Source organism: Panthera onca, chromosome B3 (genome assembly GCF_046562875.1).
Source record: "Panthera onca isolate mPanOnc1 chromosome B3, mPanOnc1 haplotype 2, whole genome shotgun sequence".
In the NCBI taxonomy this organism is placed as follows: Eukaryota; Metazoa; Chordata; class Mammalia; order Carnivora; family Felidae; genus Panthera; species Panthera onca.
The window spans coordinates 143026115-143050375 of NC_138344.1; the positions used below are offsets into that span (position 1 = coordinate 143026115).

The 24261-nt window shown below is 50.7% G+C and overlaps 1 protein-coding gene and 1 long non-coding RNA gene across 7 annotated transcripts in view; one reads left to right on the forward strand and one right to left on the reverse strand.

The window, feature by feature from the left end:
* The window catches only part of PPP2R5C (protein phosphatase 2 regulatory subunit B'gamma), a 128031-nt gene that overhangs the window by 85683 nt on the left and 18087 nt on the right, over positions 1 to 24261 (forward strand). For all 6 annotated transcript variants that reach the window (XM_060620763.2, XM_060620764.3, XM_078447824.1 and 3 more), the window contains 7 exons: positions 9871 to 9981; positions 11042 to 11134; positions 11220 to 11350; positions 15802 to 15861; positions 17842 to 17950; positions 19397 to 19450; positions 23926 to 24096. In XM_060620763.2, the coding sequence (XP_060476746.1) occupies positions 9871 to 9981; positions 11042 to 11134; positions 11220 to 11350; positions 15802 to 15861; positions 17842 to 17950; positions 19397 to 19450; positions 23926 to 24096 (729 nt within the window). The remainder of the gene's footprint in view (positions 1 to 9870; positions 9982 to 11041; positions 11135 to 11219; positions 11351 to 15801; positions 15862 to 17841; positions 17951 to 19396; positions 19451 to 23925; positions 24097 to 24261) is intronic.
* LOC132670328 (uncharacterized) lies at positions 9207 to 12447 on the reverse strand. The gene is made up of 3 exons (XR_009606602.1): positions 11933 to 12447; positions 11567 to 11648; positions 9207 to 9742 (listed from the first exon to the last, which is right to left on the reverse strand). It is a non-coding gene; the product is annotated as an uncharacterized LOC132670328 (long non-coding RNA).

Sequence of the window (24261 nt, forward strand, 5' to 3'; positions counted from 1 at the left end):
CACTCTTCTCGCTGCATTTGTGTTTGTTTTGCAAAATACAGTTTGACCCCCGAACAACACAGGTGTGAACCGGGAAGGTCCAGTTATACCCAGATTTTTTTTTTAATATAAATACAGTACAGTACCATAAGTGTATTTTCTCTTCCTTATGATTTTTTTTAGCATTTTCTTTTCTCTAGCTCACTGTATTGTAAGAATATATATGCTACGTATAAAACACAAAATGTGTGTTAATTGATGTTTATGTCATCAGTAGGGCTTCCAGTCAACAGTAAGCAATGAGTAGTTAAGTTCTGGGGGGAGCTGGAAGTTATACGCAGATTTTCGACTGCACGGTGGATTGATCCCTCTAGCCCCTGCATCGTTCAAGGGTCACCTGTATTTTCTGTGACATGAGATTTAATGAAATAACTAACATTGTTACGGACAATTATTTAAATATTCAAATAGCTTTTGTATTGACACGGTGGGCTTTTTTTTTTTCCTTTTTTTAAGTTTATTTATTTTGAGAGAAACAGAGACAGCTTGAGTGAGGGAGGGGCAAAGAGGGAGGGAGATAGAGAATCGCACGCGGGTTCCATACCGTCAGCATGGAGCCCGATGAAGGGTTTGAACCCACGAACCATGAGATCATGACCTGAGCCGAAACCAAGAGGCAGACGCTTAACCAACTGAGCCATCCACACACCCCTGGGCTTAGTATTTTTTAATGGATTCATGTTTTTTTTTTTAATTTTTCTGGTTTAATTTCTAACGCAGTTGACATCAGAAATGACTCATAAGCCAAAGCTCTTTGGGGTCCTCGGTAACGTTTAGGAATTTAAGGGGGTCTGAAAACCAGAGGGTGAGAACCACTCTTCCAGAAGCACACTGCTCCAAGGCGGCAGCAGCAGCACCACCTGGGTGCTTGTTAGAGATGTCGCTTCTGGGCCACCTGAGTGGCTCTGACTTCGGCTCAGGTCATGATCTCATGGTTCATGAGTTTGAGGCCCACGTGGGGCTCTGTGCTGTCAGCACAGAGACCACTTCAAATCCTCTTTCTCTCTCTCTCTCTCTCCCCCCCCCCCACCCCTCCCCCACTTGTTCTCTGTCTCTCTCAAATTTTTTAAAAAAATTTTTGACGTTCATTTTTTGAGAGACAGAGCTTGAGTGGGGGAGGGACAGAGAGAGAGGGAGACCTAGAATCCAAAGCAGGCTCCAGGCTCTGAGCTGTCAGCACAGAGCCCGACGTGGGGCTCGAACTCAGACTGCAAGATCGTGACCTGAGCCGAAGTCGGACGCTTAACTGATGGAGCCACCCAGGCGCCCAAGATCCTTTTTTTTTTAATTAATTTATTTATTTAGAGAAAGAGAGAGACAGATCACAAGAGGGGGGTGGGCAGAGAGAGGAGACCCAGAATCTGAAGCAGGCTCCAGGCTCTGAGCCATCAGCACAGAGTCCAGTGCAGGGCTTGAACTCACAAACCATGAAATCGTGACCTGAGCCGAAGTCAGCGCTTAACTGACGGAGCCACCCAGGCATCCCAAAATAAATAAACTTAAAACAACAGTAAGAAACTTTGTATACGTGGTGTGATGGTGATGCTCTTCTTACCAGGACATTGGCTAGGTTTCCAGGGAAAATGAGCCCATCACGTCATTGTCCTCTCTACTGCTTGTAAATGACCAGATGGTGCTTTACAAGTCATTTCTTTGATGCTTAGGGTTCAAGTCAGCATTTTCCATTAAGGGCAAAGCAATTCTTCTTGGGTCCCTATGAGGGGTTTACTGCCCACAGACCCAGGGTGATTGTCCTGTACTCACATGAGAGTTGACGTTCTTCTCTATTTTCACATCTGATACTTACAGTGTGTTCTGGAAAGTACTACGTGTTGTGAGGGTGAAGATGCTTTGCAAATGGGAGAGGAATGCACGTTTTGGTTAAAGAAGATAGTATATTAAGCAGGAAAGCTTCAAATAGTCTACAGATTTCTTTCAAGTGAGGATTTAAATCATGCATTCCCCTTTCGGCTTCGTTGTTTTTGTTTAGCCGGTCACAGGAGCATGGGTTAGGGAAGCAAACATCAGCAGGGAACTTTAAACATATTAAAACGTGTGGTGCTTTCTGAAATCCAGAGAGGGACTTTTGTACTCTCAGTGTCAGTAATATCAAGATCTGCTTTGAGATTCGTTCTTACTATTTTTGGAGAATCCTCCTTGGCTTAATGTTTTCAAACCATCAAAGAAATGCACGTTTGTTTTCTGATCGAAATACGTACCAGTTAATATTTCCTCTTACTCCACACCTCCCCAGTTCTACCCATACCCTTACCCATTTCTAGCCAACCGGTGTATATTTATTATTTCTTCAGAAGGCTTCTGAGAACTCTGGGGGATGACAGATGTGTTTATTATCCTGATTGCATGATGGTTTCCCAGATGTATGCATATGATAAACATGTCAGATTATAGGGGCACCTGGGTGGTTCAGTCAGTTAAGTGTCCAACTTCACCTCAGGTCTTGATCTCACGGTTCGTGGGTTCAAGCCCCGCATCAGGCTCTTGGCTGTCAGCGTGGAGCTCGCTTCAGATTCTCTGCTCCCCCCCACCCCACCCCCAAAAATAAAAACATTTTTTAAAATATCAGATTGTACACTTTAAACACATACCATTAATTGTATCTCAATTATACCTCAGTAAAGCTGGGCGTTTTTAAAGCTCCTAAGTGGAAGAGTATTTCTTTTGATCTAGGGGCACAGTGGAGAAACTCCTGAGATGCTAAGGACGTTGTGAACCGACGTTTAGGAACTTACGGGCAAGAAGTATCCTTTCATAGCATGTTTTAAAATTAATTCTTAATTTACATACAGCAAAGTTCAGTCTTTTTAGTGAACAGACACATGCGTATAACCATGTAATCACCACCACGGTCAAAATCGAGAGCAGTTTCATTACCCTCCCAAAAAATTATTTTGCTACTCCATTGTATTGTCAAGACTTCTCCTCCCCTGTTGTCCCTAGCCACCACTGATCAGTCCGCAGCTCTCCCCTGTCGTCTTTTCCAGAATGTCACGTAGGTGGGCTCATACGGTCTGTAGCCTTTTGAATCCAGCTTCCTTCATTCTGCATAATGTGTTCGAGGTCCACCCCAGCGGTTTGTTCCCGTGAGCTGCTCAGTGGTATCTCACTACATAGACGTACCACAGTTTATCCATTCCCCAGTTGAGGGGCATGTGGGGCAATAGAAATGCTGTAATATTCATGTGCAAGTTTTGGACATAGGTTTCCACTTAACTCGGGTAAACAGGCAGGACTCCTGGGTCATGTCACATGTTTAACTTCCTAAATCACTTTCCGTGCCAGCAGGGTGTAAGGATTGAGGTTGCTCTGAGTCCTTGTCAACACTGGGGTCCTCAGTCCTTTTACCTCATTTTGGCTTTTTTTTTTTTTTTTTTTTTTAATTTTCAAGTAATCTCTCCACCCCACGTGGGGCTTGAACCCACAATGCTGAGATCAAGAGTCACCTGTTTTACTGACTGAGCCAGCCAGGTGCCCCTCTCATTTTGGCTTTGATTTGCATTTACCTAGTGACTAATGATGCTGAACATTTTTTCCTGGGCTTGTTCATCATTTGTAGATCTTCCTTGGTGAAGCGTCTATTCAGATCATTTGCCCATGTTTTAATTGGGTTGTTTGTTTTCTTATTATTGAGCTGGAGGCTTCTTTACATATTCTACATACAAACCTTTGCCAGTCTACCTTCTTTCAGTCTATGGCTTATGTTTTTATTTTAACCCAGTGTCTTTTACAGAGTTTTAATTTAGATGAAGTCTGACTTATGATTTGTTTCTTTTGGTACCATATCTGAGAAGTCTCTGCCTAACCCAAGCTCACAAAGATATTTCTCTTAAAATATTTATGGTTTTATAGGGTTTTTTTAATGTTTGTTTACTTTCGGAGGGGAGGGGTAGAGAGAAGGAGAGAGAGAATCCCAAGCAGGCTCCGGGCTGTCAGCGTGTGAGATCATGACCTGAGCCGAAATCAAGAGTCGGATGCTTAACCGACCGAGCCACCCAGGCACCCCTGTGGTTTCATGGCTGTATATTTTATATTTAGGTCTGTGATTCATTTTGGCTGAGGTTCATTTTGTAGCATATGGCTGTCCAACTATTCCACTTACTGAAAGGACTAACCATTCTTGGAAATGGTTACTTTCTTTTGCACCCTTGTCATAAGTCAGCTGACCATATTTGTGAGTCTGTTTCTGGACTCTGTTCTGTTCCATTGATTAGGGATCTTCTCGCCAATACCACACTGTCTTCATTACCGTCATGTCACTTCCTAGTAAATTTTGACATCAGGTAGTGTGAATGCTTCGATCCTGTTTTTCTTTCTCAAAGCTGTTTGCCTATCTAGTTATTTTACTTTTCCATATAAATTTTAGAATCAGTTTGGTTTTTTCTACAAACTATCCTTCAGGGGTTTCGATTGGAATCGCACTACTCTGTAGATTCGGGGAGAGCTGATACCTTACCCATAGTCCGTGAACACAGTACATCTCCATTTTGGCATTGTTTTGTGGCTTTCAGCATACAGATCCTACATGTGTTTTTTTAGGCTCATAAATATTTCATCTTTTGGTGCTGTTGTAATCAGCGCTGTTTATTTTCTGATTGCTTATTGTCTTTTTCTTACAGTTCTGTCAAGTTTTATATCGTGTCATTCAGTGCATAGATACTAGCATTACTTATTAGTTGACTCCTTTATCATTATGGAATGATCCTCTTTATCCCTGGTCATCTTAATTGCTCCGAAAACCACTTTGATGTTAATATAGCCGCTTCTGCTCTCTCTCTTGACTCATGTGAACCTGGAATGTCTTTTTCCTTACTTTTACTTGTGACCAATTTGTGTTTTTATATTTAAAGCAGGCTTGTTGCTGACAGTAAGGAGTTGAGGGTTACTTTATTCAGTCAGAGGTCTGCGCCTTTTGATTGATGAGGGTATGCAAGCGACTTGCTTTCAGTGTATTGATGTTGTTGGGTTTCAGTCTCCTGCGGAATGTGCACATTCCTGGGGTAACACCTGGACCCTACCATGAGAGCAGGCTTGAGCTAACCTCCCAAATGAGGAAATGCACAGGTTTTCTCTTAAGATTGCCACTAGGATTTTTATCATTCACCTAACCTTATTTGAGCTCATCAAAAATCCAGTTAGAATTATGTTTAAGATTGCATTCAGTGTGCAGGTTGCCTTGTGGAGAAGTTATCTTTGTAGTAGGACGTCACCCCTCACCAGGGAAGGGAAGATTTCCTTCATTTGTTTGAATATTCTTCTGTGCCTGTTATTAGGGTTTATGCTCTCTCCACTGGGGCCTTGTGACTGGGCAGTGAGTTCCTAGTGACCAAGGGGTCACTTCCGGGACTGTGTTCCTGGGCTCCTCTTGTTAATTACATTCCCTAGTTATGTCACTGTTAGTGGAGAAGGTGTTCGTGTTAGTTTCCCATTTGTATTTTTGGTTTTTGTATCATACCCAGCTGCAGTGGTCTATTCTGTTGCCTGTTGGCTTTTTCAGATTTGATGTGACATTTCCAAACACAATGTTCCATTTTTGAAAAACGCTGGGGCGCCTGGGTGGCTCAGTCGGTTGGGCGGCTGACTTCGGCTCAGGTCATGATCTCTTGGTTTGTGAGTTCGAGCCCCGCGTCGGGCTCCGTGCTGACAGCTTGGAGCCTGGAGCCTGCTTCGAATTCTGTGACTCCTCTCTCTCTCTGCCCCTTCCCCATTTGCGCTCTGTCTCTGTCTTTCAAAAATGAATAAATGTTAAAAAAAAAAAAAAAAAAAAAGTGCTGACAGCTGCCTGGGTGGCTCAGTCAGTTGAACATCCGAGTTTGGCTCAGGTCATGATCTCACAATTTATGGGTTCGAGCCCCACGTCGGGCTCCATGCTGACAGCTTGGAGCCTGGAGCCTCTTCAGATTCTGTGTCTCCCTCTCTGCCCTTCCCCTGTTTGTTCTCCCACCCTCCCTCCCTCCCTTCCTCCCTCTCTCTCTCTCTCTCTTTCTCTCTCTCTCTCAGGAAATAAAATAAACATTGGGGAAAAAACTTCCCGCTTTTCCCCTCACCCCGCCAGCCCCAGAATGCATCTGTTTCTGTTGTGGGAGGAAGAGCATCCAGACAAATGGAGATTTGGCCTTTGGTGGACTCAACCTTTATAAATCCCGTTCACGTGAATAGAACAATAAACAACATAGTGGAACAGCCTTTGTGGTCGAGAAGGAAGGACTGAATAATCAACCTTTCTTTCCTCATTGTCTCTGAAATCAGACTCTCGGTGCTGTTCGTAGGAGTGTCCCTTCCTGTTGTCAGCCTTAGTATGTTCTGCTGTACCTCAGTTACGTCAGGGCGTGAACATTCTATTAGTTCACCCATTGGTCGTGAGTACTACAGATCCAGAAAGGCGTCAGGATGCTGCGGAATCTCAGCAGTTTCCCATAAGGTTACTTCCCAAGCCAGTTCGGTTTGCATCTAATTCCATAAATGCAGCCCTCTGGAGGGGAGCACCCACAGGGGTGATTTTAAACACCGAAAGCGGGAGTGTCGAGAGAGCAGGTGCTTCCTCGTATTACAGGGTCAGTCCCACCCCGCCCGGTGTGCGCCCACGTGCGCGGAAACCGCACATGCGCGTTACTGTTCCATTTCACACGGGCCCGGTGCCGAGAGCAGATTCACTCACTTTCAACACGTGAGAAAACCGAGGCGTGGGCAGGTTTTTCCACGTGCAGGGCCTGCTTCTGAGTCAGAAGGCAGCCTTGCCAGCCTGTCTGCGTAGTCTGATCCTGGCTGGGTCCGCACCTCGGGGCGCACACGCACTCGGTGCGTGAGAATGCATCTGGTCCACATCTTCCCGTGGGTTTTTGTGGCACGAGGACGATGAAGACCGCCTCGCGTGGTGCTCAGACCGAACCCCGTCCAGACACGCAGACGTCAGCACACGGCGCTCCGCTCCCTTGACCCTGAAGCTTTTGTGCAAAGAAGTTTTGAAACCCAAGAATAATGTGAGGTGGCCTGCCGCTTGCCTTCTGCTCTTTTCCAGATGTTCGTTTTAGTACATTTAGCCTTTTCTAGAGACGAGCATTGAATTAATGGAGCGTCATGTGGTAGGAAAGGTGAGTAGAAGTTACGGCGTGAGATTTTTTTGTCTCGCGAAAGAAAGAACTTACGCCAATTAGAGTTGGCCGCTAATAAAACTTCCCGGATTGGGGATGCTTGTCCTTCAGGGATACTGAAATGAGGACTTCTGCGTTAAAAGCAAGTTGGTCCAGCAGCCCCGCAGACTCCTGACTCCACGTCTGGGATTTGGTGACACGGTGCACCTGGCTTCACCCGGGAACGCAGTCCTTAGCTTCACTTCCGGTAGAACAGAGCCAGTTGACTAAGAATCGTAACTAGCCAGGTGTGTCCGTCGGAGGTCGATCAGAGAAACTACCAGTAGGATAGAGAACCCGAGAGACGGATTTCCAGGACCTCCCTCGGGCAGGAGCTGATGCTGCCCCCCAGGGGGTTTCTTCTTCCCCAGGAAAACCCAAAGCTCCGCTCCTCAGACTTGCCGGCCGAGTGGATGAGGCCCCCCGCGTCCTCGAGGGCGATCTGTGCTCAGTCTGAGACTGTAGATGTTGGCCGCAGATACCTTCCCAGTGACGCCCAGATTAGTGTTCGATGATGGGGGGGAGTGGGGGGGCTCCCACTCTGGCTGTGGTCCGTCAGGCCCTGCTCTCCTGGCCCTGGTTAGTCTCTCTGGGGGCTGGCCGCTGAGGAACGTGAGGGGGGCCTGGCTGGGCCCGAGCGGCTCCCCTGTACCTGCATGGCAGTCCCGTCCCGTGTGGGACTCAGGCTTCTCTGGCGAGTCTCCAAGGGAGGCAGGCACGTCGCGTGTCCCCCGACTTCTTGGCTGCCCGGGGACACCACGTGGGCTCTGCCCTCCTGTGCTCAGCCCGCGGCTCTCCCCCACCTGGCTCTCTTCAAGCGTCCCCGGTCTCTGGGTGACTGTGGGAGCCCCCAGCCATTTGGCTTTGAGGGAGAGCGTAGAAAACCCAGCTCATGAATGCCACACTCTCTTACGGGCCCCAGATCCCAACTGACCCTACTCTCCACGCTTCCCTAGCCCGGGAAGGAAGGGGCAAAAGGCTGGGGGTCCCAGGGCCGGTCTGCTGTCCTCTGCAAGCCCCGGGGGAGCGGGACCCACCAGGGTGTGGCCTTCCCTTGGTGTGGGAGTCCCTCGAGTCTGCCTGCTCGCTTCTGTGGGCTTCGGGGTCAGCATGCTGGAGGAGTCCCTCACTGCCCCGTCCCCTGGGGGCCGGTGACAGGGGACATGCCCCGTCCACCTGGCAGCACCTGTCACAGCCTCTGTTCCTTAGTCCCCTGTTGTTTGGGAGGTCTCTTCAGGACCCTGTCCCCAGGTTCCCAGGTTTCCTTTCTACTTACATTTTAGGAGTATTTTCTCTTTTTTTACTAAGGGTTTTTTTTACTTGCTTCCGGATTTCCAACCATTTTTTTCTTCCTTCCACTCCTGCACCGTCTCAGCCCCATTGCTCTGACTCTCTGCACCTACTCCTCGTCTCGGACAACAGAGACAACAAACGTCTCATGCTCGGGGCTTTTGTAGCTGATGGCTTGAAGAGGGGATGTTTTCCTTCACGAAACATGATGATAAGGCTCAGAGTTCAGGCTCAGTACAGTAAAGACGGGAGGAAGCACAGCAGATGACCTGGGGTTTTAGCTCCGTCTCTCTGAGACTGGATGCCTGGACGGCAAGCTTGCCCTGGACTGTCCACAAGGGCGTCCTGCACGCCGTCATGGAGCTGGGTCTTAACCTTGTGTGGCCGGTGTTTGGATTTTGTGCTTTGAGGGGTGGGGAGGGGCAGAGGTCTTGCTCTGCTCGTCTGAGAGAGCCAGTCACCGGAGCCCGGTTCTGTAACCAGCATATGGCGGGTTCAGAGATTCCATAAGGTAACTAATCGTATCTAAATTACTATAAAGAAAGAGTGGGTTATAAATCGATGATACTGAAAAACCAAACATTTTATATCACCAATTTGTCCGTGTACGTTGTGCTTAATTTAGAGATTAACCATGTGGGCATTAAAGTGTACCTGTGCTCCAGAGAATTCTAGACTTCATGTAGAAACGTCTGTCGTAAAACACTGACTTTTATGAAGCTGGAAATAAACGGAGCGGGGGTGGGAGTCCGTGGTAAAGGACAATATAAAGAAAAACAGGCAGCGAGTTGCATGAGGGGTTCATTCAAAGTCCAGAGAAATCTCTTCTCAAGTCATTTCTTGGTGAGTCCACACAGAGTAAGATCATGACCGTGTAGCCCTGGGCCCTCTGCTGGCTGTCCTCTGTGGATCGCAGGGGCCCCCTGGGGCAGGCTCACACGAGGGGCTGGCACTCCATTGCCGGTCGTTCAGTCCCGGTCGTTCAGTCTCCGCTGTTCCCTTCATAATCTCACCCTTCCTTCCCAGCACGATGCCTGCCTCCTCGCTTTGCACCCACGGTGGAGACCTTGACCTCCCCACTGCCCACCGGCACCGGTTGGTGGTAGCTGTCCGTGAGTTTGGCGGCTCAGAGTGAGGCAGGAGTCTCGGTGTGGCCACCTGTCCACAGCCACGTTTCCTGCTGCAGTTTTGACCCAAAATCTCGTTGGGGATCCACACTGCTTCTCGATCTTGAGAATAAGGACGAGCCCAACCACCACCGGAAGCTGCAATTGTTAGAATTAAATATTTTTCTGTAAATGTTTTTTTAATGTTTTCTGTAAATGTTCTTTCAACTGTTATCTGTAAATATTTTTAATGCCCTGGTTATAATTCTAGAATATGTGGATTTCAGTTTGCAGTTAACATGTTTCGAACGTTACCACCTTCCTCCAATCCTACGGGAGCAGAATTTGACCCCGAGGAGGACGAGCCAACGTTAGAGGCGGCCTGGCCTCATCTACAGGTACTGAACTCTGGGAGCGCCCCCGAAACCGGGGCAGGAGTTGAATGTGTGTGTCTGTGAGGTTTTCCTCTAAAGCAAGTGCACTGGCCCTAAGGCTTCACCCCAGCTGGTGGCAGGTGCCCCTGTGATTTGTAAACCTGTGCATACAAGGAAGGCATTTCAGCAGAAGTGAGAACATCGAATGGCGTTTTTGTTTGTTTGAACACTTTACCCCAACTACAAAGATACGGAGTTGTCTGTATGTCTGCAGTGGAAATGACTGCTTGGTTGATAGCCATGGAATTGAAGCCCTTTGCAGATACTTCCTGTTTACGGTACCTAGATTCAGTGCACCCCAGAGCTCACCCGCTGACTGACACCTTTTTCTAACACATTTGTAAGGCAAAAAGTTGGTCGTTGATGAGGCTGGACGCCTGAGAAGGCACGGAGCCCAGCACGAGCAGAGTGTGTGCAGGCCGTGTGCCAGGTCAGGGTCTGGGTCGTCCGCAGGAAGGGAGACGGAAAGGTGGAAGCTGGGAACGAGCTAGATGGGGAACAGATCACAAAGGGGGGCTGTCTCGGTGGCAGAACATCCCGCCAGGGCAGGTGGGGTTGCGGTGTAACCACAACAGCAGGCAACCCTCTGATGCAGGGGAGGGACCTCCCAGCCGTGGGTGACTGCGTCTGGGACCCGCTCGCCAAGCCGTCCCAGCTTCCAGTCCGTCCGGCTCTGCCCAGGACACGTGTAGGTGGCAGGATGTAGATCCCACCGGCTGTGGCTGCTACGCACTGTGGTCTCTGACCAGCGTCGGTCAAGCATTGGTGACATCGGCCGTGGGTACCATTTTGCTTAAATGCCGCTTAAGGGTATAGTCTGTGGTTCTTAGCTAAATAAAATAATTACTATCGTCAGTTATAGCTTGATTAAGCCATGTAATTTGGCATTAATTCTGTAGATAATGTGGCTTTATTTTTTAAGGCTAATATTTTCAGGCAGATATTCAACTCATGGGTGTCTTTGATCTCCATCTCATAAAATACCATGTTATTTGATTCATTGTTGTTGTTTTTTTCCTTCTAGCTTGTTTATGAATTTTTCTTAAGATTTTTAGAGTCTCCAGATTTCCAACCTAATATAGCGAAGAAATATATTGATCAGAAATTTGTATTGCAGGTAGGTACAAATTAGCTGAGACTACAAAAGCCGTAATCTCCCGAGCGGGAATCCTGAGCCACTAAGTGTCTTTTTCTTCTTGAAGCTTTTAGAGCTCTTTGACAGTGAAGATCCTCGAGAGAGAGACTTTCTTAAAACTACCCTTCACAGAATCTATGGAAAATTCTTAGGCTTAAGAGCTTACATCAGAAAACAGATAAATAATATATTTTATAGGTAAGTCGACGTGTGGGTAACAGCTCTCTTTTTGCATGATGATGCTCGCATCCACACCTAATGCTCCCCTCACCCCATCCTTCCGTTTGGCAGGTGACTGGGGAGTGGGGGCGGCCTCCCTTGCCCCCCCCACCCCTCCTTCTCTGCCTGCTCCCCTCCCTCACCCACCCCCAGCACCTCCCCACTCGGCCTTCCTGTGTTTCTGTTTCCACTTACCTGGGTGCGGGTCCGTCCGGAACCTGTCCAGAGCCAACGGTCCGTCCTTCTGCCTGTGTGTTACTCCACCCTCCCCGTGCATCTCGGAGAGGCCGGAGTGAGGAGTAAAGCAGGGATCCTTAGAAACTCATAAGATGGAGAATCGTACCAGAGGCCTGGGGACCCGCGTGTACCCAGGGCAGGAGGGGCGCCGCTGGCCACGGCAGGTGCAGGTGGGCCCGGCCGTCCCTAGGCCTGCACGACCACAGAGGCTGCCCTGCCTGGGTTTACCTGGGGGAGGGCACAGCCCCGCGGCTCTTGAAAGAATGTTCCATGACATTGCAAGTCCCACCCCTACCCTGGCCCCCGCCTCTTGTTCGTTCTTACCGTCTGAACACCCCTCCACCTGCCTGCCGACATCCCCGTGTTTCTGCTGCTGCCTGAGTCACACGGGCCACTGGTGATTGGGCATGAGCCCCGGGCGAGGCCCGTGTGCGCCTCCAGGCCGCCCTTCCATCCTCCTCATTTGTGTCTCTGCTCACCTCCGGCTCCTTCCACACTGGCGCCTCGGCGGCCTTTGTTGACCCTCCTGGAACATTCTTTCCACCTACCCTTCTCCACAGCCTCCCAAGGCCTCCGGACACAGCCCCTCACCAGGACGCACCGCAGCCCCTGGCTTGGCCGACAGGCCTCCCCACAGGCAGGGGGTGTGTGGGCCGAACACCGCACGCTTTCAGGGCCAGCTTCACGCCCGGCCCGTGGTGGCATCAGATGAATGTTGATGGATGAGAGAGTTAATGTGGTTTCTTACCCATCCCTGGAAAGCTTACCGAATGAGTGGTGTATTCTAAGACTTTGGGCGTCCCTGACTCCAGGACGGGTCCCAGTGTTGACAAATCCTAGCGGTGACACGCTCCGTGGGCAGGCCCCTCTGTGAGGTAAGAAAGCAGGCAGGTTTCACACAGTCTGGCCACAGTGCCAGAGTGAAGGTGACGTACAGGCCCTTGCCCGGAGCGCCACAGAGGACGGCGGGTCCCTTCTTAGACACCATGACCCAGCAAGGGAGAAGGAGAGGGGCCCTGAGACACATGGAGACACTGGATGTGGGAAGTGAGATCCCACCGTGGAGACCAGCAGCCTCTGGGGATTCCAGGGCCCGTCCCTGTCCCGTGCCCAGCCCGGCCCTGGTGTGCCCCCACCCCACCCTCCCGTGGTCACCGGGGTCTGCGGCTGTCTCTTCACACTTGATACGACAGTCCGGTGTCAGAGCTCCCGGTGTGCGTGGTCTTCCTTTGAGCTTCTTCCAAGGTCCCTACATCCCAGGACCGGCACCGACTGCGGTCAGAGAATGCCATTGCGATTCCTAAATGTCACGTTCCCAGCTCACGTTTCTTGGCATCATGCTTCCTCTTGAACAGGATCATTATGTGGCTGATGTACTTATCTATCAAGATGTTACGTACATCGTTTAAACAACAAAGAACAGGGACAGTTTAAATTCTGATCTTTTAGGCCTAAAATTAAAGAAAGGTCCACCTAAAGTGAGGTTTTTTCTTTAAAACATAGGTTTTGTTCAGATAGCAGAATCACAAATCAACACTTGTGTTAAAAGGTCTCATACCACAGGGCACCTGGGTGGCTCAGTCGGTTGGGCGTCCGACTTCGGCTCGGGTCACAATCTCACGGTTTGTGGGTTCAGGCCCCACGTCGCGGTCTGTGCTGACAGCTCGGAGCCTGGAGTGTGCTTCAGATTCTGCATCTCCTTCTCCCTCTGCCCCTCCCCGACTTGTGCTCTGTCTCTCTCTCTCTCTGTCAAAAATAAATAAATGTAAAAAAAAAAATTTTTTTTAAAAAAGGTCTCATACCTTAAAGAACCTCAATATAATAAATAAAATATTTAAATAGATTACTATTCCAAAGTTATTGCACATAATTCAATTCTGAGTGCTCTGTGCTAGAGTGTGGCACCTTTGTGCTTCAGCTGTCTTCTCTGTAACTATCATATTTTTTTTTTAATTTATTTATTACTTCTCACAGTTCTGTAATCGGAACTGGGCCCCGTGGGCAGGTCTGGTGCTGCACACGGCCTGCGGTGGGCTGGCCGGTCCGGGTGGCTCGGGGCAGGGCTGCAGCCAGCCTCCAGGAAGGAAGAAGCCTCTGCGAGGCTCGGCCAGGAAGTGAAGCACATTCACCCTGCCTTCTGTGTCGATCTGACCAACTCACAGGACGACAGATGCACAGAGAGGGGGACAGGTCCCACCTGTTCGTGTGCGGCTCAGAGCACGTCCTGCAGGGGGGAAGGTCCGTTTCGGAGACGGTCTCTGATAAGCAGGTTCTGGCTCAGCTTCTAGAGAGTCCTGATTCCTTTTTAGTTGGACAAGTGAGAAACACTGGCCTGTTCCGCGTGCGTCTTTATGGCTTTCTTCCCATCTGCAACTTCCTCTCTTTCCTGTCTGGAAGAATAAGAAGGAGAATTGTACTAATTTTCTCGTTTTTATACCTCCTTCAGGTTAAAATAATTAGCAACGAAGGCTTTATCAGTAAGAATATAGTAATGTTGACTCAGGAGAACAAAACGGATTGTAGCTGAAGGCCATCCTTGTTCATGCGTGTCGGCCAGTGTGGCTGGATCCCGCACGACTCTGAGGGTTCGGCCCCTCTTCCCAAGGCCCAGAGCTCAGCTCCGGGGTCTCTGGGCACCTCGTGGAGCCCACTGCTCCCCCAGCCCCCGGCTTGCCAACGAGGGCGCTCAGGTGTCGTGGCTGCACTTCCTACAAAGCTACGACGTGGCACCTGTAAACCCAGAAAACAAGCAAAACACAAGGGAGCGTCCGGTCGAGTTCTGTAAATTAAAGTGCTTGTCCGTGGACATGCACCACGGAGGGCAGGACTCCCTGGGGACATCCTCCAGTCTCTAGGCAGGTGGGGGGAGGGAGGGGACATGAGGGACGTGTCCAGCAGCGGCTCGAACGCGTCACCTGCAATATGACCGCAGTGCCCGTTTCCTGCCGCCCAGGTCGCCCCGGGCCGTCTGGGTAGCTCCCCACCTCACCTCGGTGCTGTGGCCACACTCGTGTCCGTGGCACCATGGTTCTCTGCTCAGGTGCCGCCGCCAGCCTGCGTGAGGCGCTCACCCCCACCGCCACGTGAACCCCTTGCCCACCTGCGGCCCACCCAGCTCCAGTTCCCAGACCCCCGCGCTCGCCCTGCCTTCCCTTCCATGCCGTTTAACCTCCCGCAGGGCCCCGGTCAGGCCCCACAGCCTTGAAGAATCCTGGCCGTTCGAAAACGTAGAAATCTTCCACCCCCTGGAAATCTCTCACGTCTTGTGGGTATCTGACCTGTTCTTTACTTCGACAGCCCCGTTCCGCTTGTTTCCAACAAGGACGAGATTTCAGAGTCAGGTTTCTGTAATCATCACAAACTCTTATTTTAGGCTTGGAGCTGCCTCTAAACTTCATTGTCGAGTGAGAGGCAGAAACCTTTGTCAGACACCACTCCTACCACACAGGCGCACGGCGAGGCGTGGGCAGGAGTGAGCTCCTGGCTTCTGGGGAAATCCTCTGGCGGTGGGGACACGTTGCCCTCCTTAGTGTCCCCAGCCTTTTACCGCACGTGTTCCAGGCATGGGACAGATGCTCTAGCACCGGGGACATGGTGACAAAAAGTCCTCGCCTGTCCTCAGGCTGATGTGGGCACAGCAGGAGAGGCTTCTCAGAGGACGCAGATCAGCTGCCCACATCGGGGTTCCAGAAGGTGGTGCTTGGAGCAGCGTGGGGGCCGAGCAGGGTGTCTGTGAGGACATAGGTGAGACGGCCCAGTGGGAAGGAAGGAGCTTCTGCCCTTCACAGACTGGCCTAACTCTCAGAGGCTTTAAAATTGAGCAAGGCGTCAAGTCAGGCTGGCACGAAGCAAAGAGATCAGGCTAAGGGACGGAGAGGGATGTACGCATGGTCAGGAGGACGGCAGTGGCTCATTGTCACACACGGGTGGCTGGAAGGCGAGTGCTCACAGCACAGACCTTTCGACCTTTTTCTGTGATTGAAAACTCCCAAAATAAAATGTTGGGGGCGGAAATTGAGCAGTCGCGTCGGGAAGGGTGAGCCGCCCCCAGGACACTTTTCCAGGAGGCGTGCCTGGCACCAGGCATCTGTGTGACACTCCCCCCAAGTGCATCATTTCCTCGTTCAGAGGATTGTGGTCTTTCCAGCTATTGCCTCAGTGTCTCATTCTAAATGGCAAACTGCTTTTTCTAGGTTTATTTATGAAACAGAGCATCACAACGGCATAGCAGAGTTACTGGAAATCCTGGGGAGGTGAGTGCTGTGCTCCTGGCAGTGACGTGGAATTTATTCCAGAATGATCCAGTTCACGGAGTCGCGCAGCCCTCTCCAGAGCGAGGCAATTGAAACCGTTTCCAAAGGAACCGAGACCTCGCTTGATGGAAGGGGTGGGTGAGGTCTTGGGTTAGAGCCCCCCAGACAAGAAGCCTTCTCGTGTACACGGCTCCGTGCACGGATTCTGTTCCACATACCTCCTTGAAGATGGCTAAGAGGGTTTACGTTTTGACATTTAGAACGGATCATTTATTATACCTTGGGGGTATTGAGTAAATGCTAATATTTCTAATTGCTTTCATTTTATAAATTTTTCATATGTATACTTGTAACATTAACGTTTCAGAAATTTCACCGTCTTCACCCAGGTAGAGTTCTTGCTTGCTACCATTTTTTTTTTCATCAGTGACCTATAGATTTTATATCAGACCTCCAACCCACTGTTTCCCAAAGAGAGTGCCCTGGGGTTCCACAGCCAAATAAACTTGGAAGTGCTCTCCCGGCACCTTCCCTGGGGACTCAGCTGCATTAGCAGCTGAAGGTCCCGTGGGGAGGGGTCCTCTGCGCTTGTGTTTAATCTGATGATCCCCAAAGCCTTCGGAACACAAGAAACCTGTCTCAGGGAACACTGTCGGCTTCCAGTCGATCTGTGCTCCAGTCGCACTGAGAAGACGGTGCTCGCTATTTTAGATCTAACTTGAAAAAACCGTCAGTCCTCGTGGAGAATTCTGCTTTGACCTGCGTCAGCACACCGGGCGGGTTTCTCTCGCTCAGGAGAGCGTAGCGAGCGGTCCAGGGGCCCTTCCTAGTTGTACGACCTCCCTTAACCACTCTCGGCTGCCGTTTCCTTAGCAAGGTGGGGGATGATCCCCTCACAGGGCTGTCGCGAGGACGGCGCGCTGTGTGAGGTGTCCAGCGCGGCCGGGCACGGCGTGCACCCAGGCCTCCACGCTCCCGGCAGCTGGGATCGCTGATTCTATCCCCCTGGAAGAGCTGTTTGGTCTTGTGGGCCTCCCCCATGTGAAGGAGCAGGTCGTCGCTAATGCCCTCTTCAGACAGACCCTGCCTCCTGGATGGCACGGAACAGTCTAGAACTCGCTTGACTGCTCTGTGGCCCTACCACGTGTATGTGCTTCCCTAATAATAAAACCAGATAAATAGTAAATAACGAAGCCTGCTTGCCCAACTGGGCACCAGTAGATAAGCTACTTGACACCAGAGACCAAAACTTCAGTTTATTTTTTTGTTTAAGTTTATTTATTTTTGAGACAGAGAGAGACAGAGCATGAACAGGGGAGGGTCAGAGAGAGAGGGAGACACAGAATCCGAAACAGGCTCCAGGCTCTGAGCTGTCAGCACAGAGCCCGACGCGGGGCTCGAACTCACGAACTGTGAGATCATGACCTGAGCTGAAGTCGGACGCTTAACCGACTGAGCCACCCAGGCGCCCCCAAAACTTCAGTTTAAAGACTAGGAACAAGACCCCCTTTCTCTGCAGGAGGGAGCAGCTTTCTGGCTGATTCTTAACCAGCTCCCGTTCTGCACACACAGACTCCCTTCTGTCAACATTAGGGTAATGAACCCGAATTTCTCAGGGGAAGCGTGACTTCCTAAAGGTGGGTGAAGGCCAAGGGAAGGTGCCAGCTGTGGAGCTGGAGTCCCACCTGAGCTGCCCGGCCTCCAGGCCTGTCGAAAGAAGCCAGTGTCGCCCCCCAGGGACTCCTGTTCTGGGTAACGCCCCGCAAACCAGAATTTTAGAATTATCTTCTAGTTACTAACGAAGATAAAAATGACTATGCTTCTTGGAAGGTATTTCATTTTCTTTTTAATTTCTGCTAATGTCCGCCTCTTTTGTGAAACCTACATTTCGCTTACTGATAGTTGTGCTGAAAGTCAAGGCTTTTTTTATAACCTGGAATTTGTGAATATTCAGACTTGGAATACATTCTGTTTTCGCAGCATAATTAATGGCTTTGCCTTACCACTAAAAGAAGAGCACAAGATTTTCTTATTGAAGGTGTTGCTACCTTTGCACAAAGTGAAATCTCTGAGCGTCTACCATCCACAGGTAAGGGGTGCTCTGCAGCATTATGTCGGTGGGGGCGTGCACTAGCTGGGTGTCTCCACGTGAGCGGCAGTGAGCTCGGACACAGAACCCCAGCCGTTCCCCGGGGGTGCGCTCACGTCGCCTTGCACATGTCGTTTCTGGTGATAATTGAAAGGATACAGGGGGCCGCCTGGGTGGCTCAGTCGGTTGGGCGTCCGACTGCAGCTCAGGTCACGATCTCGCAGTTCATGCGTTCGAGTCCCGCATCGGGCTCGGTGCCGACAGCTCGGAGCCCGGAGCCTGCTTCAGGTTCTGTGTCTCAGTCTCTCTGTCCGTCCCCAGCTCATGCCCTGTCTCTCTCTCTCTCTCTCTCTCTCTCTGTCTCAAAAACAAACATTAAAAAATAAATCAATCAAATTTGGCTCCTTCAAGGAAAAATCTCTCTGCAGCCAGTGAAATGGCCTACGAAAATGTGAGTTTTTTAACTAAGCTGTGGGCTTTTTACAGTTTGCAGAAATCTACTTACAGTTTCACTGGAAATTCGGTCAGTAAGTGTTGATACCCGGTTAGCTGGCTGCACTTTGCCAGAAGAGGAGGTTTTTCCTTCACTTTTGCCCCCCGTGAATCCTGCGTAGACAAGTGCCGAGGTTCGGGGACAGGCCACGTGCCTGTTCACCAGCAGCTCTGAGTGGCTCTGGCAGCCAGTGGGCACCTCTGTCCCTCACGTTGGGAGCGGCTTGGGATGAATCACAGAAAGCCTATTCTTGACTTGATTCTAATGACGTCGGCTTCCTGGGAAGTATTTTACTTTGAGGCATTTTTTTTCTTCTCTTTGCTGTTAACTGATGATAGTATCTTTATATCCAACCAGATCGTGGTCCTGTTGATTGTTTTTTTAATTAAGTTTATTTATTTTTGAGAGAGAGCAAGGGACAGTGAAGGAGGGGCAGAGAGAAAGAGAGAGGGAGAATCCCCAGCAGGCCCCACACTGTCAGTGCAGAGCCGGACACGGGGCTCGAACTCACGAACCGTGAGATCGTGACGGGAGCCGAAACCAAGACTCAGACACTCAGCCCACTGAGCCTCCCGGGCGCCCCCTGTTAACTGTTCTATAGAAGAGGGATTAATAGTTCAGAGGTTGAAGATGGAAGCAGATTTTAATTTGGTTTTTCCCAGCTCTTAGGTCACTTGTTCATTACAGTCTCCAAAAAGACCACGAGAAAAATCCCCATCAACCCCGGGCTTACCTGTTGGTGTTAGTCCAGAAGGCTGTCTCCTGATTTTTTTAGCTTTCTGCTGCACCTGGTCCCCGACAGTCCCCGTCAGAGCCCCGGCAGGGCGTGTGGAGGGGAGCCCGTGCCCGCCCGGCGGGCGCCACCTGGAGGGACGGGGGCAGCACGTGGCAGCTGGAGACGCGGCATTGCCGGGTCACAGCACGGGGTTGACGCTTCCTCTCCTCCTTTCCAGCTGGCGTACTGCGTCGTGCAGTTCTTAGAGAAGGACAGCACCCTCACCGAACCGGTGAGTACCTTCCCCGGCCGGGCAGTGGCGTCACGTGTGGGCGGTGGCGTCACGTGCGGGCTTCCCTGAGTGTAGGTACCGCGGGCCACAGAGCTGTCCAGACCGCTTTTCACCTCAAGTCACACTGCCGACAGACGCACCGATTTCCTGCACGTGCCGTGTGCTCTCAGACTGTCGTCATTTTACTTACAAGTTCCGTTACTGCTGTGATTATTGTACGCGATCGGATTGCCGTCCTCTCTGTGCGGGGCTTGACTCTTTCGAACGCGACACGCTTGAGTGGTCGTGGTCGCTGGGTCACGGGCCGGACTGTGTGAGCTCTTGGTCTGACCACGCTCATAACCGGCTTCGGTCAGACCACCCGCAGTGAGTTCTCGAAACGCTTGTGCCAAAGGGCCTTACGGCCTGAGAAGTTCCTTCCGCCTTCGAGGGTAGCGACTCGTGTTCGCTGAGTCGACCGTGACAGGTTGCTGCCACTGAGCGCTCAGATCTCCCAGTTTCTTGGCGTGTGATCTTTCTTAGAAATGAAAAGCGGTTGTGGCCCAGATTAACAAAGTTGAGTGTGTTGGGTGCCAGGCTGAGCATTTGAATGTGCTTTTTTTTAACAGCTTTATCGAGATATAATTCACATGCCATACAATTCACCCACTTAAAGTGTACCATTCAGTGGCTTTTTGGTATATTATGCTATCGATTATTGTAATCGTGGTGAAGCATATACACCATGAAATTTGCCATTTTCAGTGCACGAGGGGCATTAATTACATCCCAGGGCCACACGGCTGTCACCACTGTTCCCAGAACTTTGTCATCACATTGCCCCAGCCAGAAACTCTGTCCCCCCCCCCCCTCCCCTCCCCCCCGGACACCGACTCCCGCTTCCCCCCTGCCCGCCCCCTGCTGACCTCTCACCTGCCTCTGTCTCTACAAGTTTGCCTCCTCGGGGCACCTCAGATGGGTGGCATCGCGTAGGACGTCCTCAGGGCTCGTGCAGGCCGTGCCTGTGTCGGAACTCCATCCGCGGGTGTGGCCGTGCACTCTCCCTTTCTCCCTTGCGTGGTGTTCGTCTGCTCCTCTGTCCGTGGACGCCGGGCTCGCTTCCATCCCTTGCGATAATGCGGGCCGTGTGGCTGTGAACGTGGCCGTGGGTTTCAGGGTCCCGCTTTCTCCGTCGTCACTTGCTGTCCCTTCTTTTATTCTAGCACCTAATGAGTGCATGGTGGTGTCTCTCGGTGGCTTTTTGACTCGCATTCCCCTCTTGACTGGAGACGTGGGGCATCTGTTCAAGCGCCTGTTGGCCGCCCGTGGGTCTCGGACAAACGTCTTTAGATCCACCACCCGTTTTTTATTAACTGGTGGTTTTTTGTCGTTGAGCAACAAAAGTGAGAAGTACTGAGTGCCAGTTGCAGTGTTTGAATATTCTTTTCAAAGTTACTGGTGGAATAAAAAAGGCAAATGTCACCATTCTGGCATCTTCTCTGTCCCCTTGGCCGTCTCTCACGGTGGTCCCATGAGGCTGTGTTCCATAGTGGAAATGCACGAGGAATCCTCAATGCCCTGTTTGCAAGTTACACGGGCTCCTGATCTCTGCTTTTTCTGAGCTTCTAAACTCCAAACGTGGACACCATGTGTCACCCACCAACTCAGGAAAAGCCCTTGACATCACCCCCGAACGCCTGCCCGACTCCCCTTCCCGGGGCCCCCGCACGCCTCCGCCCCAGCTCTGGGATTCTGGAAGCGCCCAAGGAAAGGCATCAAACTTACCAGACTTCAGTGTCAAACCAGGAGTGTTTTCCCCACTTAGACTAGGGTATCTGCCTGGAGAGAGAACTTGGGAAGCACCAGGGATAAAGCCTCTTTTCCAGTGGTGCCCTGTGCTCAGTTCCTCTGAGTTTGAAGGACGTCTCCAAACTAAAGGGTGAGAACCAGGGGTGCCTGGGTGGCTTAGTCAGTTGAGCGTCCGACTTCAGCTCAGATCATGGTCTCACAGTTGGTGAGTTCAAGCCCCGTGTCGGGCTCTGTGCTGACAGCATGGAGCCTGCTTCAGATCCGGTGTCTCCTCCTTTCTCTGCCCCTTCCCCTGTTTGTGCTCTCTCTCTTTCTCTGTCAAAAAAGAATAAACGTTAAAAAAAGTGAAGGGTGAGAACCGTTGCTGGAAAAAGTAATATGCGCTAAGAAGGACACGGCACACACATGGGTCTCAGGGTCCTGGACCCAAGGCGCCCCTGAAGCTAGTGCGGCCAAGGTCAGGAATGTTTAAAGTATGATACGTTTAAAAGACCTGTGTTGCTCCCATTTAAGGTCTGTAATTAATCTTTCTACTTGTAAACTGTGTACGGTGCTGAAGAGCTTTCTGGGCACGTTGAACACGTACACTGTTGTAAGAACGGGAGCTCGGCAGATCGTGAACAGAAGTAAAATCGTTTTCGCGCACCTGTTGCTTTAGGCTACTCGGCTTTTACTACAGGGTCTGGCGGGAACTCTTTTTCCCTGGTATTCAGGGGAGGGGGCTCCCCAGGCACCAGGCCAGAGCCACTAGCGCGCACGCCCGGGCTCGCCTGCCCTCCCCAGCCCTGTCCGGAGAGCGGCAGCCTGTTGAGTTTCCGAAGGAAAGTTCAGCACGTGACGTGCAGAGAGCCGCTTTTGCCTAGATCAGCGTTCCCAGGCAGGCCCCTCTTCGCCAAAGCGCTGCCAGGCTCCAAAGCCATGGGTACCAGCCATAGGTTGTTCCCGGTAGTGTGAAAAGTAGGTCCAGCGTGGGGCTCTGATTCCAGAAACAGCACCTTTTCCAGAGACATTGAGTAGCTAAACCAGGTGTGTTCTGTGTCCCACGTATCACTGTATTTTTCCTAATAAAGCTCCATTTGACAAATGTCAAGGAAGAGTGGCTTTGCGAAGTGATTGACACCTGCCGTGTTCTTAACAGTGGCTCCCCGACTGCTGGTAGATAGCAGGTGCTCAGTAAATGTTCACCGAGTGATTTTGAGCAAAAAGTAGGAGAAAAAAAATCATTAAATCATCGATTTTTTTTTTTTTAAGGAATTATTTTTAGAGACCATCATGCTGTAAATGTTTAGATCAGACTTCAGAACTAGGAGGACTTTCTTATAAATTTGGGGGTTTTATAAAATGTAATACCATAAAAGATTATCCAGGAGCCTGAATGCCAAAAGCATTAACAGAGCTGTCCTAGCCGGACGTCGTTCGAAGGCCCGCCGTGTTTTTAGCCACGGTAGCGAGCAGCTGGCCTGCCGAGCTCTGCAGGGGTGTCTGCACAGCCAGTGGAAGCCACCAGCCGCCCCGGACGGGCTGACGTTCGCAGTGATTTTCACGGCCGTCCTGATGGTGGGGGCTGGGACAGCGGTTCCCGAAATGGCCGTGACCGGCAAAGGGCTCCTTGAGAGTGACCGGTTGCTGTCGTACATGGGCAAGCGTGCACGTGTACTTGTGTGCAAATGTTGTGGGTCCTTGTACTATTTTAGAATTAAGGTGGCTCGCCTCTAGAAATACGTATTCTTAATCCTCACCAAGCCAAATCTGATATTTTGGGTGGACGATCTTTACTGGTGTGGTTGCAGGAGGAAATTTGGAAACTAAAGGAGGGAGGTGAAGAAAGGTTGCCCCACAGAAACTCCTTCTACCCATCTGACTTGGGCAAGGAACACAAGGTCCAGTCCCCGCAAAAGAGGAAGCTGCCACCATCCGACTCAACGTGCCTCGAGGGGGCGGGCCGCACAGATGCTCCCTGGCGGGGTCCCATCTGAGGCCGCGCTGCCGTGCTGTCCATGGGCCAGCACTCAGATGCGAGGTCCTCGCGGCCTGGAGGCAGTTACCGGCCCGAGGTCACTGGTCACGCACACAGGGGACAGCAGGGCCCGACCCCAGGTCCCTCTGTAGCCCTGCATGGCGTGAGCTGATAACAGCGTCAACTTCGTGTCTCTCTCCTTTGATACACTTTAGCACAGTTTAGTTAGGACAGTCGAAACACCACGTGTACACACGTAGTACATACGTTTACGTATAAATACGCGTGAAAGATCGATCGGAGATAAACGGATTGTGCATACACATGTGTGTCACCAGCACTCTCAGAACTGGCCGCTTGTGCACCGAACGAATACACGAGCTCATATGCTCCTGGTTTCTCCATCGTTCTTTCTCTCTCAACCCTCCTAACTGCTTGTTTTTTAACCTTTTTATTCCTAAAAGGGCCTACTCCCGTGGTGGTCCAAGAGAGAGGGTCACAGAAGTTAAAGTTGCATTTCTTAAGCAAATAAGTTTGACCTGCTTCTCTAATTATAAAAAAAAAAAAAAAAGTGCTAATTTACTGAATTGCTGTTCCTTCTGGAAGGAACAGAGCAGCACCTTCTTGTGATGCGCTGCTTGCGGTGGGGACACCCTCATGAAAAACGGAACTCTGAACTCACGGATGCCGGGCATCACGGACGTCACGCCGTGTGTTGTCTCTTCGGTAGGTGGTGATGGCCCTTCTCAAATACTGGCCAAAGACGCACAGTCCGAAAGAAGTCATGTTCTTAAATGAGTTAGAAGAGATCTTAGACGTCATCGAACCATCGGAATTCGTGAAGGTCATGGAACCCCTCTTCCGGCAGCTGGCCAAGTGTGTGTCCAGCCCACACTTCCAGGTACGCAGGGCGGGGGGAAGGGCCTCGTGTCCGCGTCCGCGTCGGAGGTGACAGGCTTCGGGGTATTGCAGGCCATACTTGGCTTCTCGTGTAATTGGGAGGTAAACTGCCAGCCTAGCTGTACCTCAGAATAAGACGCTAGGACCTTAATTCTGTCAAACGCAC